We start from the raw sequence: 17,736 nt of genomic DNA on the forward strand, positions 1-17,736 counted from the left end.
GATGGTGCGACTACATTAGCAACATGCTGAGAATTTAACGTCTTAGTTTGCTGTTCAATACGCAACTCAAACGTAAGAAGATACGTAAGAAAATCCTCGATTGTAAGATAGCTCATAGTAGTAGTGAGAGATGTAAAAATCGCATCATAAGAACTGTCTAAACCAGCAAGGAGGCAATGACGAAATTCTTTATCCATAACTTTTGTGTTGGCAGCAGCGAGACTATCAACTAAATCTCGAGCGCGATCAATATAAGATTGCATGGTCTGAGATCCTTTCTTAAGGGCACGTAACTCACAGTGAAGATGGTGGATTTGAGCATCAGACTTAGAAGCATACTGAGCTTCAAGGAAGGTCCAGATTTCTTTGGATGTTGTAAGACGATGAACATGATGGAGAACAGAAGGAGTAAGGGATGAGAACAGCCAACTAACCAGGATTTTATCTTGTTTTCTCCATGAAACGTAAGCAGGATTGGGAGATTCATCAGCAAGAGCAGACGCAAGGCAAGGAGTTGTACCTGTGACGTGACCATCCAAATCATAGCCCTGAAGATACGGCAAAAACTGAGCACGCCACAAAGAGTAATTGGTTTCATCCATTTTAACGGTGATGATGTGATGAGGCTGTGAAAATTGAACAATCGACATAACGAAAGTTTGCAAAGAAGAGCTGGAAGAGGACATCATAGCAGAGGTTGTAGAGGAAATAGTTGAAGGCTCAATAGACATTTGATAGGATCGAAAAACCTAACTGATACCAAGTCAGAACTACCCAGGTTTAGGTTAACTAGAATAAGAAGAGGTTGAGAAACAAAATAGGGCAGAAGATAACTTTCATTGATTGGTACTTGTACAAGAAAGATCGTAAAGATTATACAACATATTTATATACAAACTTTGCTTTAGTTTAAAGCTGAAGTGTTTCCTAACTTATGGTTTCCTGATATACAATGAATTCCAAGAGAACAAAATCTTAAAAGATAAACTACCGTGTATAACGTTGGGTCACGCTATACTCGTACTGAATGTTGTGTTAACACTTATTGCCGGGAATTTTTTTTTCTTCTAAATTTCTTATTACTGGGAATTTTTTTTGTCTTTTAATATTGTTACATCATTATTAGTACTTTCTGTAAATTATGAATAGCAGCTGATATTATCAGAGAGTTCAAACCTAATTCCATTTGCTCCAGATTATACACGACCAACCTAATTCCAAGTGTTCCAGATTATATAATGAAAAATATTTGTAAAATCAGCCGATATTTCAGGAAAGCATACACATTCCTTCCTTTTCCATCCCACGATGGAAACAAATGGCGTCCCTTGCAGTAGTATTTTCATACTTCTCGTGGGAATGACCTGTACTTGCCTCTATCTACTAGTTAGACACTGTGCACTTGTAGTATTATTATTGTACGTTTCTAAGCCTACCATCCAACAAGTAAAACGATAGCGTTCTTATTTCAATATTGAATACTTAAATGGTTCATTGTTTATTATATATTTTGAGCAGCTTCAATGAAAATGAGCATGCTACACCAAGCACATTAGTCTTGCTGGTTCCTCCAGTAAAAAAGCCTGACAACGCATAATAAAAACTTAAACTTTAACCTTTAGACATGCCTTACGCGGCAGAAAAGTTCACCCAGATAGCTGGTTTTCGTAGTTGCAATGAATGTGAGAGTTGTTTTTTCGATACACCCACATGACAATCCTTCATATGATTTTTTCTGATATGCTTCATACTTTCTGTATATATTATCATGGTGAATCAACTGTAAGGGTACGTTCTTGATACTTTTTTTAGATTAATTTGATTTCCAAATGAGTAGGGGAAACTTGATTATCCTACAGGGAAATCTAATTTTGACCTGGTTTTGACCGGTCAAAACCACTATTTTTTTTATGTTGCAAAAGTTTTTGCAACTGCGGGCTGCTGTTGCGAAATTCCAGTTCACAAATGTTTAAAACTGCTGCAACCATCTAATTTCGCAAATGTTTCAAGCAGTTTCAGCTTTTTTGTGTTGCAACAGTTTGGAACTGTTGAAACTGAAAATTTAACGGCAATGTAGCTGTCGCGAAAAATTACAACACCGACTTTCACAACAGAGATGAAACGTTGCGACACCACTTTGCATCTGCCACCTACTGTTGCTAATCACTAAATTTGCTGTAGTGTGACCCACTTTTTCCCTACTTATTCATCATGGCAATGAAGCTTTTTTCAAGACACCTATCTAAATCCAATGAAGATACAACTGTTATTGGTATTAAAGTATCAGGTGGTAACTCACCAGCTATTAATCATCTATTTTTTGCAGATGATTGCTTGATCTTCACTCAAGCATCCCTCTCGTCAGTTAACAATTTATTGCAATTACTTCAAGAGTTCATCTCACAATTTGGTCAGGTAATCAACTCTGATAAATCTTCAGTTTATTTCAGCAAGTCTGTTAATCCAGAAGTTGCTTCTGCTTTTACACATTTTCTTGGTATCAAGACCATGAATGCTAAAGGCATGTATTTAGGATCACCTCTTATTTTTGGGTATTATAAACAAGAGTCATTTAAAGATATCAAATAAAATTTTGTGCACATGGTGTCAGGTTGGTCTTCAAGTACTTTGACTCAAGCAGGTAGAGCTTGTCCCTAATGCAGTATCTCTCTATCATATGGCACATTTCAGTTGCTTGAACAGCTGATAAATCAGTTAACAACATTGCAAAGGAAGTTCTTCTAGGGGTATAATTTAAATAAAGGTTTCAATCCACTAGCTTGGAACAAACTATGTAAATCTAAGGGTCTTGGTGGCTTAGGTTTCAGGGATCTTCAACCACTCAATTTGTCTTTTGCTTACAAAGCTAGATGGAGGGTACGCACAACATCTTCTCAACTTTGGGTTAAATTTCTCAAACCCAAATATTTTAGAGATGTGGATGTTCTTCACCAGAATACTTCTTGTTCTAATTCTTCATGGGTTTGGAAAGGAATTGAAAAAGGACTCAAAGTTATTCAAGACCATTTTTTTCATGGAAGTAAACAATGGAAAAAGAACAAAAATTTGGAAGGATATGTGGATTTCAGACATTTATCAGCCTCCAACTCCAGCTTCTGAAAATTATAACTCATGCATCTTTGTAAGTGAGTTAATACTGTCAAACTCTAGTAATTGGAATATTACTCTAGTTAATGATCTGTTTGATGCGCCAATTGCTGCAAGGATATCCGCAATATTCTTGGACACATCTAAGGAATACAACATGATTTAGATGCCATCCAAGGATGAGAGATGTTCATTTAAAAGCGCCTACTACATGCTATCAAACAACCAGAGTGATGCTCAAGATAACAGGGTTTCCGTTCCAACTCAAACTTGGAAAGCACTGTGGAAATGTAAAGTTGCACACATAATTAAATTATTTGTGTGGATATGCATCAGAGACATTATTCCAACTGGAAGCAGAATAGCAGGGTTTAAGCCGGAGGTGGAACCCTATGTGGTAGTTGCGGCAGAGTTGAGAAAATTATTGACCATCTCCTATTAGAATGCGGACATGTGAGAGCCACATGGCGATGCATTAATGTTAATATTGATGAAGTTAAAAACACCTCACTTACAGAGGAACAACGGTGTGTTGGTTGGTTCTCCAACAATCAAGAAACAAGAGTAGAAAGCTGGTTATATAGATTTATGATTGGTTCTTGGATAATTTGAAAGATAGATGTGATTCTGTCATTTAGGGATTATCACTAAACCCTTTCACTTCCATGAACATAATTAATATTATTGGAATCTCTGCGACCTGCATGATAATACTAACATCGACAGTATCTCTATTGTTTTGCCAGTTTCACATTGGAAACCCCCTGACTTTGGTTTTGTTAAATTCGATATAGATGAATCTTTTTGTTATGAAAATAACTTTAATTTACTGGTACTGGTCTGGTCTTTCGAAATCATGCAGGACATTCTCAACAAATTGTTTAGACCCTGAAGATGCCGAATGTAAAGCTGTATGTGAGTCACTAATATGAGCCAAAGCTTTACAGATTAGGAGAATTCATATCAAAGCTGATGCTAAATTAGTAATTCATTCACTGGGATCACCGGAATATTATCAAAGAAACTAAACATATGAGTTCTAGTTTTGAAGTTTGTACTTTTTTTTTCTTATGTTAGCAGGAATGATAATCAGGTTGCTGATGCTATATCTAGACTTGTTAGAAAACATTCAGCTAATCTAGAATGATACCATATCATTCCGTCTAGAATTTTTAACTTCTTAGCCAGAGATTAAAATTTCAGTATCGGCTAATTTTTTTAATAAAATTCTTTTAGTTATCTAGAAAGAGGATTCTTTTTTCTTCATATTATTACATCATTATTACTGAAGGATGGTTCCTGACTGAAGATTATATTGATAGTTGGTACTTGGTAACATGCATGTGTCCACTGTCCACTGCAATTCACGGTTACTATATATAGTAATTTATAAGCGTATCATCATCCCGAAGTTTGAAAATTTATCACATCAGAAGAACACGACAGAAGGTGCCCACTGCATACATGCATACATTACATGTGCTATTGCAGAATAAAAGGTTCATTTATTGGTTGGTTTTGCATCTTTCAAGGTTTCTGATTTTAGGTAACCAGACAAAATCTTAGTTGCACCACCATATCTCTAAAATTGAGGATCCTATAAATGTTTCCAAGAAAAATTGAATGCAAAACTCAGATTTCTCGATTGTTCACATGCTAAATTTATAAGAATCATAAATGTTGCCTGCTCTTGTTTCCTGTTTAGTGAATATAATATTTAATCTGTTTATCTCTCAATAGCGTTAAAGGAGTGGGAATCATCTTTAATAAGTTTTTATTAAACTTGTAAGATCCAGTTTTGTTATAAAAGAGACCCATATTGTGTATGAGGAGGGGTGGTTATACAAAAACAAAACCAACTGTTTCAACCAGCCATTTCAAGAATATGGCGGCAACTAAAAGTTTTTCCGGTGCTTTGCTTCTTCTTGTTCTTTTCATCTTTGTGATTGTTGGTATGTTAGGTAAGTGCTTTCTTTTTATAATTAGATTTTTCTATCATCTACTTTGTTTCCTTCGATTTATACTCTCATTGTACTGCACACGAGCTTTGGATTATTCTAAAATTTTCTTCTTTTTAGCTGACTATTCCTTTTGATTTGATTTCCCATCGATATTAATCTTTGTGTTTTACACATACGCATGTAGAGATGCCATCAGCTGCAGCCATTTCGTGTGGCCCCGGGGAAACTTCCACAGAGAGTAGATCGGTTTCTCATCCTATGATCTATTGTTATGGTTGTCAAGACCAGTGCATAACCCAATGCAAGTCACAAGGCAGAGAAGTATCTCAGTTAGAATGCAACTTTTGGGGTTCGGAACAAGCCGTATGCAAGTGTTGTTGTGGGTTACCATCCTCAACTCCACCATCCAAACCAATAATTTGGAATCAATGTCCACCTGAAGAAACAAATAAGTATTTTGACCTACAAAAATCAGTGATTGATTGCAGCCTTTGTGTAAATGGTTGTAAAACAAAATGTGAAGCCATAGGAGCTACAGCGACTAGGGAAGTCTGCTTCCAGAATTTCCAAGTAGGTACGACAACTCTTATCGATCAACATTTAGTCTGCCCTTGTTGTTGTAAACCAAATCCTCCACCCTCCCCATCACCCCCACCATGCCCTTGCAGTGGAAGTTGTGGTGTTAATATCGATATTCAGATCTCGTCCGCCCCTGGTCAGTCACCATGCAAGTACGAACTGCCACAATTGTCATCATCTACTGCTGAGCTGTGATCCGTTATTACTTGCATCGTTTAGTAATCACTACCAGTTATTTTAGTTTTTTTACTACTAGCTATATGTATCTGCTCTTTGAGGGAAGATCGAATAAAAATATAGCTGCTGGTAATTTTAGTTTATCTTTATCATTTATGATTCTTCAAAGGGTCAATTTAGCCCATTGATAACCAACTATTGAAATTCAAATCAGTAATAAAGTAAAGGCTAAAGATAGCAAAGTGCTCCGATTTTTTGTGAGAGTGCAATTGGACAATGAAAAATGTATACGATAAATTTAGTTCAGTTCAATTAGATTAATAATAAATTGTCGATTAATAGAAACCCAAACATGCAAAAAAAAAAAAAAAAAAAAAAAGAAAACAGAAATCTTTGTTAAAGGAAAATATTGTAGAACTAAGGAAATTACGTTGTCTAGATTACAAAGCTTACTTAGCAGCAAGATATCTTTTCTAGAAATATCCCAATATCTAGAATCTATATGAACTAGTGTTTCACCCGTGCGTTGCACGGGCTCAGGTCGGGAATCCAATAATCTTCCTGTGTTTTTTTTTTTGTGTTTTAAAAGATTTTTGTTATTGGGAAAGCTAAATCATTTAGGGAAAAGCTTATTTCGGATATGTGGGATTTGACTTATAGTCAATGGGGGTGAAATAGAAAGGTGCCGGCCGTTCTTGATGTTGGAGTTTTTTTTCCATTCACCACCGTGACTACCCCAAAGACCACCGCTAATGTTCTCACCCGTGGTTGATTTTTTTTTGTGTGGCTCTCCATAATCTGATACTTTATTCATTCTTTCTTGCTTCTGCAATTATATCTTTGAAACATTTGTTATCTCGCATAATGAGATCGATTTGCTACATGACTAATTAATGATTGTAAACATGAAGGTAAGATGGTCCCGTAATTAAATGATATCATCAGATCAATATTGCTGTTAGTTGTTTTTGTGGAATGTGGTTATGAATCATGGTGCATCAATCCAAGAAAACTACCCAGAGATCTTCTAATGAATATCACTATTTTGAAGGACTGATATTTTTATGTGTTGCTAGGAGATAAGGTCTTCATAGTTCGTAAATCATCAAGTATTCTGATAACTACTCTTCTCTTTCTTTAAGCATATTCTGATAACTACTCATGAAAACTATTACTCGTTTAATTTTATTAATTTTGCAGTGATATGTTGATTTCATATGGAATAGATCGGTAAGAATCGTTAGTTCGTTTCTGCTTTGATTCGATAAAAAAATAATAAACCCTAATTTAGATCAAAACTCAAGAAGAATACGATCCAAAGTTAGTTAGAATGGTACCGTGTGATCGGAGAGGTTTTAGCAATTTTTAATTCCACCCTAGTGTGACACAAAATCAACATCATTTGACCAGAATCGGCTTTCCCCCTAAATGATTTAGCTTTCCCTATAACAAAAATCTTTTATAAGAATTAGTGTATCGACCATTCCCAATTGACAATAGTAGAAGTAGTAATACCTCAAAACCCTTCGTAAACATCGTACTGAAGAACAAAAAACAAATACACAGCAAATCAATTTTAACGACTCTTAGGACCTTTGAAATTCAAGTTCACTTAACGCAGCCATATACACTTAATGTGTTCACTGATCACTTTTCCCTAACACATATTCAAGTTTCGCGTTCCCAGTTTACCACGTTATCTTTTCCCTCGCCAACTTGCCACTTCATCTACAATCCAGATGTCTCATTAAGAAAAAAAAACAGCATATGGTGGTAAAGCTTTCTTTCTTCGAATCTCCACAATCCAGCAAAGCACTTCCGTAGTTTTGCAATGTTATCCTTGTCCTCCAAGAAGAAAAAGAGTTATTAGGGGATCTTTGAACTGTCGCTTGATTGCAAAAAAAAATGCAGAGGTAACCAAAATATATGGAAAAATGGATAGCTTAAAGATGCCATTATTGATTCCAGTAAGCAGCAATTTGAAGAACAAATGCATGAACCAAAAAATATTTGGATAAAAGATAGGGGTAAAATTGACAGCCAAGACTGCTCCATCAATATGAAATGATTGAGACATGAAACAATTTTTACACCACCTGAAATGATTTAACGCTACAAAATGTACCGAGTGTTAGCTGAAGTTTATAAAAATGGTTCACAGTAAATGGTTGGAGATCAAGTGCATCTATAATATTTCATAAAGAGTGTTGAAAACATTTCCCAGAAAGTTTAGATTTATTGCTACATGGAAATAAAGTGCATAGACGACATGAAAGAAGTGATAAGATAATAGCTAAGACAAAGAGCTTAAATAAAACGTCATCAGCAAAGCTAACCTTAAATTGGACTCTGATTGCATGAACAGTAGTCTGCCACTCTTAAAGCAAAACACAACCTACAGCACAAAAGCAACCCAAACCATCACAATCAAACACAAAATTCAAACACATACAATTATATGATCAATGATTGAGTATTACTTTGAGATTTCTGGGAATTTTTAGCAGCAATTGCTTCAGTGAAATAGACACTACAATTATTGAGATACATAACAGTAGACGGAAATAACCTATGCGGTTACATTTTGTTGCGTCTGAGATATTAAGATGTTTTTTTTCCATTTTAAGAACTAATCCATGCCTAAGAGCTTCAGTAAGTAGCAGTGGCCCAGTGCACCATGGTAAAGTTTGGAGCTTTCCTACTTGAATATCTAATTAACAAATACGAAATTTCCATCAAAAAAAAAAAGAAAAAAAGATGACATATACGTCATGCACAGATTGTTGAGTACTGGCCATCCGCTCAAGCATTGAGTTATTACAATAGCCTTGCATCCAACAAAGTATAATGGAATTTTCTTGTTACCCTGCATTTTGTTTACTTAGATTACCATTTCTGGATGATGTTAGTAAAATTGTACCTTAGACTCGAACTCTTTATGTTTTTTTCATTTCGGTGCTACATATGTATTATTATATGCACGAAACCCCTAAAAAACATCTGGACAAAGCAAGTTTTAGTAAATTTGAGCTTACTCACCTGACATGCCTGCTCCAATCACCATGACAGACGAAGCAAGACATCTAGCCCCAGTTTTCGGTAGGCGGATCGTTCTAAAGAATAGAACAACAGAATGCGAAGCATTGCTCTGTGTTCTATGGCTGCCGCTCTAGGTACTAATTGACCTACTAATTAGTGTGCTTTGATTATTACGTTTTTAAAAGAAATGAAAAGAAGTGGGTGATGTCATTTTCATGATATTCCCTCCGTCCCATTATTAGATAACCTATTTGGATTAAATCTTTGTCCCATTATTACTTGACCTATCTCGTATTTTCTAAGATCATCCTTTTGATTGATTATCGGTAGTATAAGAAATATGTATAATTTGATATTCATGTTTGTATTCGTTACATAGGTGTTTTAAAATGCTTTTCAATGATACAAAGTTTACGAAAACCCTTGGTATAGTTTGAGAGATAAATCAATTTTAAATTTGACAAATTATTATCCATAAAGGTATAATCGTAAAAAATACTTAACAAATACTTTCTTTCACTCCTTACCTTAAGAATTGTGCAAACTTGAACTAGGTCATCTAATAATGGGACGGATGTAGTATTATACAACTTTTCTTCCCTATGCAAACCCCATTCCAAGATGACATTCTATTAGATCATATGGATTGTCTCTCTGCTTGCATAAAATTGCATTTTAACCGACTTGGAATCAAGGGTATTGATTCTGGTACCTGACCCTTTTTGCTTTGGATTCTTAAACTCAACTTACAGAAAAAATTACAGGAAAATAATAGGTTGACTAGTGAATACTACCTTAGTAGAGATTCCAACCATTTGTTTCCTGAAACCTAAAATAAAAAACCTAAATTTCTTCGTGGGTTTTAAAAAGGCCACTATGAGACGGGAAACGGAGAACTAATGAGCGACAAAAAGAACTTACAGCCACCACAAACTCAGGGATGGGATCCGGAAACTTCTGTTAATCTACTTAGATTATACACAAAGGAAAGTTGGAATAACTAAGGCCACTAACAAAGTGAAGAACATTCATTTCAGCTGCGTCTGCAAGATATACAAAAGAACGACAGTGGAAGGAAAATGATTACTTCAGGATTAATGTAATCATCAAAGGATAAACATTACCTCAATCCCTTTTTCAGATTGCTCACCTGCATATTAGGTGTAGTCTTGATCAAGCTTGCCTACACATCTTACATATTCGTTACTAAAAAGCCAAAATTGAGGAGTGAGAAAATCACGAAACGATGCAGAGAAAACAACACACCCCAAAACAAAAAGGGTACTATCCTTAAAAAAAAGAAACTTCTCTTGGTGCTCCATGCTCGACATCTATACACCGCATCTCTTCACCAAGTTGTTTGTGAAGTCTCCTGTTCTCCCTGGCACGAATTTGTTTATAATTGAATATCCTACATAGTATACGTTGTTTGTTTGCTCGTCCATACCTATTATGTAAGAATGCATTATATCAAATCATAGTTATAAACCATGTAGATAACCTTTGTGTAACTGACACCATTTATATGAGAGAACTCAAAGTTAATCTATGATCAAATAGTACGACAAATCAAATCATATGAGAGAATTCAAAGTTAATCTATGATCAATGTTGGAATTTTGAATATAGAAACTTCGGAGATATACGAGCATGGTTATGTTGCTCGTATAGAGCTTCTAGGAAGCAAGACTAACTCTTACAAAACTCAAACTTCTTATTATTAACTTCTTGCTTCGTTACGATTACAAATGAATGTATCACTGCCTATTTATAGGCACTACAAGACCGACCTGACAACCTCTAGATACTTCTAGAGAACACTTGTAAACCACATTACCAATTACACAACTGTTCACATTATAGAACTCTCTGGACTAAGCTAACTCTAGACTTTTCTATACTTGAGTTACTGTAGCTAACTCTAGAAACTTCTAAACTATTCAAACTACCTAACTCCACAACCATCACTTCGTAGAATTCTCTACACTCCTCTAAACTAATCTAGACAACTCTAGATTACAAAATACAATTTCCAACATCCCGTCCTAATTTGTAATCTCTATTTCGTAGTTGGATCTTCACCCAATTTCTCGTTCATTTTTCACTTCTCATGCTCGTACTCTAATTTTCCTTTCTTTCATGTCCGACATTTCTTTGCGTCGACATGCCTCACCTTCTCGTGATGTCTCCATAGCTCGTCTTCTATCCTCTTTTCTTCAAGCTAGCCTACCCTTTCTGCTAGCCTCTCAGTGGGTGCGTTCCCACTGTCTCGGCCTTTACATGGCCTTCCCTTAGCCTTCACTCGGCTTTCCTTTAGCCTTCACTCGGCTACTTTCATCACGAGTAGAGGATTAGTATCTCGTGACAACATGGCTTTCTCATGCCATGTTCGAAACTGCATTTTTATGTGCACTCCCTACAACTTCTCTTTTTCTTTCTAACTCTCATTTGATGAAGAAAGTTTCATATCTTCAAAACTCCAAACTACTATAAACTAACTTGGGTCTTGTCACGAGCAACATCTTCTTCTTTCTCACAATTCTCTTTTTATCGTAGACATGGGTGATAGCATTCATATGGGGGTCTAAAACAAACATCCAAAACTCAAAAACTCAAATTGCACATAGTTGAGACTCGTACCTTTCATCCTCTCATCTCCTTTCGGACTCCATAAACGATTTCAATTTGCACAGACGACTTTGACGTCCCATATAAATCGAACCTCCGCTCTGATACCATGTTGGAATTTTGGATATAGAAACTTCGGAGATATACGAGCATGGTTATGTTGCTCGTATAGAGCTCCTAGGAAGGAAGACTAACTCTTACAAAACTCAACTTCTTATTATTAACTTCTTGCTTCGTTACGATTACAAATGAATGTATCACTGCCTATTTATAGGCACTACAAGCCCGGCCTGACAACCTCTAGATACTTCTAGAGAACACTTTTAAACCACATTACCAATTACACAACTGTTCACATTATAGAACTCTCTCGACTAAGCTAACTCTATACTTTTCTATACTTGAGTTACTGTTGTTAGAGAAAATGAGTTTATAAAATAGTTTGGTTTTTGGTCTTGGTTGGATTGGAACTTAGGATCTATTGGTCACTAAGGACACTAGCTCATTTTCACTATTTGTGAATGAACCTTTAGTCCCACATAGGGAAAACTAAAGATGATACCTCTCCATAAGTATTGAAAACTTTGATATTAGAGTGGCCCTTGGGTCATTAACACTTTTGTGCGAGGGAGAGGACTTAGGCAATGGGCTAGTTGGTGCAATCACACATTTTCACACACCCGCGGTGCTTCGCACCGAAGCACGCACGCCGCCGCCGCCGTCCGTTCGTGCGGGCGGGCGGGCAGGGCCGGGCCGGGCTCGGGTGTGGGTGTGGGTGTGGGTGTGTCAAGACTTATCTTTTTGGCGAAACTTTATTTGAATTATTATCTAAAAGATTTTAAACAAATCATTTCTTAATCGTTGGGGGCGTCTGACCCGGCGGATGTTTCCTTACGTTTTACAAACACATTATGATGCATGAAACGTGCATGAACGTTTTACAAACACATTATAATGCATGAACGTTTTATAACCACATTATGATGCATGAAACGTTTTAAATCAATACATGAACGTTTTATACTGTTTCGAAAAATTTGAATTAATTGAAATTAATTCCATTCGATTTAATGCGCATCAATGAGACTTCTCTCATTTCTCCTCTATATAAATCGACCAAATTTTTCATTTTCAATTCGTGTCCAGAAGAGCTACTATCCTCTTCTTTTCGTCTTCTCCCCCTGAGTGTCCAATTGAGTGTCTACTGTCCTTTATTTTCATTATGTGCGCAATTGCTGTTGAGGTCGTAAGAGTGAGCAAGTACTGTAGTGCTAACAGTGCTTGCAACGGGCAGTTTTATCCTGGATACGAACTTGACCACACGGTATAGGCATCACTCATTCTTGAGGCATACCGGTCAAATATCGTGTTAAGGACAGCGTGTTGAATACGTGAATTTGTCCTCTGTTTGAAGTCCAATTGAGTGTCTATTTACTTTCCAGAAATTAATCCTTTTATTCTAACATCTCTCTAACATGTATCTTGAGTGTATTATTGTTACAGAAGCAACAATCTTAACACGATATTTCTGTTTTCTGTCTGTAACAATGGGTAAGAACGATGTTGAAAGACTAGCAAAGTTTTCTGGAAAAGACTTTAAGAGGTGGCAGTCAAAAATGTTATTTTTTCTGAGTTATCATGAGTTGGACTCCTATGTTCTGAAACCGTTTGATGAGTCATTGAAGAATGCTGGTAGTGAGTCTCTTTTTGATGAATGGAAGAGGAACAATTACATGGCTAAAAATCATATTCTGAATTGTTTACAGGATGCTTTGTATGATTTTTACAATGCTAAGGACAACTTTTCTGCTTTTGATTTATGGGCTGCTTTGGAGGCAAAATACCAAGTTGAAACTGCCGGAAGTAAGAAATTTTTGGTAGCCAGACTTTATGAGTATAAAATTGTGAATGAAAAATCTGTGGTTGATCAATTCCTTGAACTCCAGCAAATTATGAATGAAATTCTTGCCGAAGGTATGGTGATTGATGAAACTTTTCAAGTGTCTACTGCTATCGAGAAATTGCCTACTTCCTGGTCCGAGTACAAGAAGAAACTGAGACATGAAACTGCTGAAGTTACTATGGTTGAACTGGGTAAGAAAATTCAAGTTGAAGAATTGTTGTGCTCCAAGGGAAAAAATGTATCTTCTTCAAGGGACATGTCTTACAAAGCTCATGTGACTGAACATAAAGGTTCCAATGCTGATAAGAACCGAAACAACTCCAAGAAACCTCCAGGAAAGAAAGGTATGTTTCAGAAACCTAAATCTAGCATTAATAAAATTAAGGGTGATTGTTATGCTTGCGGAAATCCTGGCCATATGGAGGTTCACTGTAGAAACCGTAAGGACCTTAAAAATAAAAATAATGCTAATTTGGTTGAAAACAACAAAGATGAATTTTCTGGCACGGTGTCTGAAGTAAATTTGGTAACAAATATGAGGGACTGGTGGGTAGACTCTGGGGCTACCAAACATGTCCGTGGGAACAAAGAAATGTTCACCTCCTACAGTAAGGTAGGGGAAGGAGAGAAACTCTATATGGGTAACTCATCTGCAGCTGCGGTTGTAGGAAAAGGCAAAGTTGGGCTTAAGCTCACTTCTGGCAAGACTCTCACTTTGAATGAAGTTCTTCATGTTCCGGACATCTGCAAAAATCTTGTTTCTTGTGCTGTTTTAGATGATAAGGGTTTTAAAATTGTAATAGAATTTGGGAAATGTGTTGTAACTAAGGGTAAGGATTATGTGGGGCAGGGTTATAAGACTGAGGGTCTGTATAAGCTTAATGTAAACTCTGCTGTAATGAATAATAATGATTCTTCTACTTATGTTTGTGATTCTTTGAACATTTGGCATGGTAGACTTGGACATGTAAATTATAAATCAATGCTTAAACTAGCCAATGTGGGTTGCATACCCAAATTTAGTTTGGAAAAGGAACACAAATGTGAAATATGCGTAGAATCAAAGTATGCTAGAAAACCTTTTAGCAAAAATGTTCATAGAAATTCTAAACCCTTAGAATTAATTCACTCAGACCTAGTTGACATGAAATCAGTTCAAACTAGAGGCGGTAAGAAATGGTTTGTTACCTTTATAGACGACTGTACTAGGTACTGTCATATTTATCTGCTTAGAGGTAAGGATGATGCCTTAGAAGCATTTAAGAGGTATAAACTAGAAGTTGAAAACCAATTGAATACTACCATTAAAACCATTAGGTATGACCGTGGTGGTGAGTACATAACTCCTATAGGAGATTTCTGTGTAGAACATGGCATAACACACGAGGTTACCCCTCCTTATTCACCTCAGTCGAATGGAGTAGCTGAGCGTAAGAACCGCACCCTTAAGGAGATGATGAATGCCATGTTAATTAGTTCAGGATTACCTTCGAACTTGTGGGGGGAAGCTGTCCTCTCATCCTGCTATATCCTGAACAGAGTACCTTTTAAAGGATCAGACAAAACTCCATACGAATTGTGGAAAGGTAGACAACCTTCTTTAGCATACTTTAAAGTGTGGGGGTGTTTGGCTAAGTTTCAGATCCCTAAACCTAAAGCAACCAAGATAGGACCCAAAACTGTTGACTATGTCTTCATAGGGTATCTTGAGCATACACCTGCATATAGATTTATGGTTGTGAATTCTGATGTTTCTGAAATTGGTGTGAATACTATTATGGAGTCTAGGGATGTTGTGTTTTTTGAAAATGTTTTTCCTTTAAAATATGACTCTCGTAAGAGAGGTGTTGATCCCCTAGATGTTCCTTCAACCAGTCAGACTTTACCTTTAGAGGAAGATGAAGTGGAATTTGATCTTAGGAGGAGTAAAAGGGCTAGAACCAAAACCTCTTTTGGACCTGACTTCATAACACTAGCAGAGTCTGATCCTCAGACTTATAGAGAAGCCATGACTTCTTCTGAAGCTCCGTGGTGGAAAGAGTCTTCTATTAGTGAAATGGAATCCATCAAAGAAAATGATACATGGGAGATAGTAGATTTACCTCCAGGGTGTAAGGCCATAGGATGTAAATGGATCTTCAGGAGGAAACGTAACATAGATGGAACTATTCAAATATACAAGGCTAGGTTAGTAGTCAAAGGATACAAACAAAAGGAAGGTGTAGATTTCTTTGATACTTACTCACCCGTTACGAGAATTACTTCCATTAGGATGTTAATTGCTATAGCCGCGGTTCATAACCTAGAAATACATCAAATGGATGTAAAGACAGCTTTCCTACATGGTGAATTATACGAAGAAATTTACATGGAACAACCTGAGGGATTTGTAGTGAAAGGTTGTGAAAACAAAGTTTGTAAACTGAAAAAATCTTTGTATGGATTAAAACAAGAACCTAAACAATGGCATGAAAAATTTGATCTTGTAATGTTTTCTAGTGGTTTTAGAATCAATGAATCTGACAAGTGTGTATATACTAAGCTTGTAAATGATGCATGTGTGATTGTATGCTTGTATGTTGATGATATGCTTATACTTGGTACAAACATGGATTTAATTAATTCCACTAAGAACATGCTGAACGAGAACTTTGACATGAAAGACTTAGGCCCTGCAGATGTAATCTTAGGGATGAAAATTAGGAGAAATTCTAACGGTTATAGTCTTAGTCAGTCTCATTATGTTGAATCCGTGCTTAGAAAATTCAATCATTTTGATTGTAAACCTGCTTATACTCCGTATGATCCTTGTTTTAAACTCAAAAAGAACAGAGGTAATGGAGTATCACAACTTGAATACTCACGATTTATGGGAATTCTGATGTATTTGATGAACTGTACTAGGCCAGACATTGCTTATGCTGTGAGTAGGTTAAGTAGGTATACTTGTAATCCAGGGCAGGAACACTGGGATGCACTTTTTAGAGTGTTGAGGTATCTGAAATACACGTTGACCTTTTGTTTGAACTATGAAAGGTATCCTGCTGTCCTTGAGGGATTTTGTGATGCAAACTGGATATCATACTCAGAGAGTCTAAGTCTACGAGTGGATATGTTTTCACTCTAGCATGTGGGGCTGTTTCTTGGAAGAGTTCCAAACAGACCTGCATAGTTCGATCCACTATGGAATCTGAGTTTATTGCGCTAGATAAAGCAGGAGAGGAAGCCGCTTGGCTAAGATGCTTTTTAGAAGACATTCCTCTCTGGCATAGGCCTATGCCGACTATATCTATACATTGTGATAATCAAGCTGCCATAGCTAAAGCTAAAAACAGCTACTATAATGGGAAGTCTATACATATAGAAAGAAGACACGATACCCAAAAACAACTAATCTCAAAAGGCGTTATTTCCATTGATTGGGTTAAGTCCAAGGAGAATATCGCGGACCCTTTGACGAAAGGTTTGTCCAAGGAGATAGTTAGTAATGCATCTAAGGGGATGGGGCTTAGGCTCATTAAATAAACTTGCCATGAAGGATACTCAACCTTGCTGACTGGAGATCCCAAGATCAAGGTTTCGAATGAGAAACTAATTTGTGGCGGGTCAAGGTAAACACTATCAGAGAATTCATTCTCTGCCCCTTCCATATGGTGTAGACGTGATAGTGTGACTGCATGTGATGATGACTTTGTATTAAGTCTTAATGAGTTGTATAGTTTCAATTTTAGATTGAAGTGGGGTGTAGCAGTAAACACTCTTGATGGAACTCACCTATCTGAATGTGGAAGTGGGTCACTTCCTATGAGAAAAGAGCTGATTCTCTAGAGCATTCTGAGAAACGGGATTTTTCCAGGGCCAAAAAGGACACAACGACACGAACTCGACAACACCTAGAGAGATATCACGCGTGGTTATTATCGCGGATTACACCAAACGATGGTAGTTCAAGACATCGCGTTCACTGTCCATCAAGTAGTTCCGGCAATTTCTCACTAAGCAAAGGTTCAAGACCTCATGGACACCTCTTGCCTAAGTGGTATTTTTCGCTTTCCGTTTTCTGATTTTTTTTATCGGTATTTCATTCATGTGGGGGATTGTTAGAGCAAATGAGTTTATAAAATAGTTTGGTTTTTGGTCTTGGTGGGATTGGAACTTAGGATCTATTGGTCACTAAGGACACTAGCTCATTTTCACTATTTGTGAATGAACCTTTAGTCCCACATAGGGAAAACTAAAGATGATACCTCTCCATAAGTATTGAAAATTTTGATATTAGAGTGGCCCTTGGGTCATTAGCACTTTTGTGCGAGGGAGAGGACTTAGGCAATGGGCTAGTTG

General features: G+C 36.7%; 2 protein-coding genes across 2 annotated transcripts; both read left to right on the forward strand.

The window, feature by feature from the left end:
* Positions 1-2,211: 2,211 nt before the first annotated feature.
* LOC113326302 lies at positions 2,212-2,589 on the forward strand. Its single transcript, XM_026574055.1, has one exon. It carries the CDS (start codon positions 2,212-2,214, stop codon positions 2,587-2,589), a length of 378 nt encoding a protein of 125 aa, XP_026429840.1.
* Positions 2,590-4,954: 2,365 nt separating this feature from the next.
* On the forward strand, positions 4,955-6,000 carry LOC113326591 (WAP four-disulfide core domain protein 8-like). The gene is made up of 2 exons (XM_026574288.1): positions 4,955-5,069; positions 5,254-6,000. Exons 1-2 carry the CDS (start codon positions 4,994-4,996, stop codon positions 5,841-5,843), a joined length of 666 nt encoding a protein of 221 aa, XP_026430073.1. The 5' UTR covers positions 4,955-4,993; the 3' UTR covers positions 5,844-6,000.
* Positions 6,001-17,736: the final 11,736 nt, after the last annotated feature.

This window comes from Papaver somniferum, unplaced genomic scaffold, assembly GCF_003573695.1.
Source record: "Papaver somniferum cultivar HN1 unplaced genomic scaffold, ASM357369v1 unplaced-scaffold_10, whole genome shotgun sequence".
Lineage (NCBI taxonomy): Eukaryota > Viridiplantae > Streptophyta > Magnoliopsida > Ranunculales > Papaveraceae > Papaver > Papaver somniferum.

Coding starts and splice junctions, on each gene's coding strand:
- LOC113326302 (XM_026574055.1), top strand. CDS start 2,212: ATGGCAATGAAGCTTTTTTCAAGACACCTATCTAAATCCAATGAAGAT.
- LOC113326591 (XM_026574288.1), top strand. CDS start 4,994: ATGGCGGCAACTAAAAGTTTTTCCGGTGCTTTGCTTCTTCTTGTTCTT. Junction 5,070..5,253: donor TGTGATTGTTGGTATGTTAG/GTAAGTGCTTTC, acceptor ATACGCATGTAG/AGATGCCATCAGCTGCAGCC.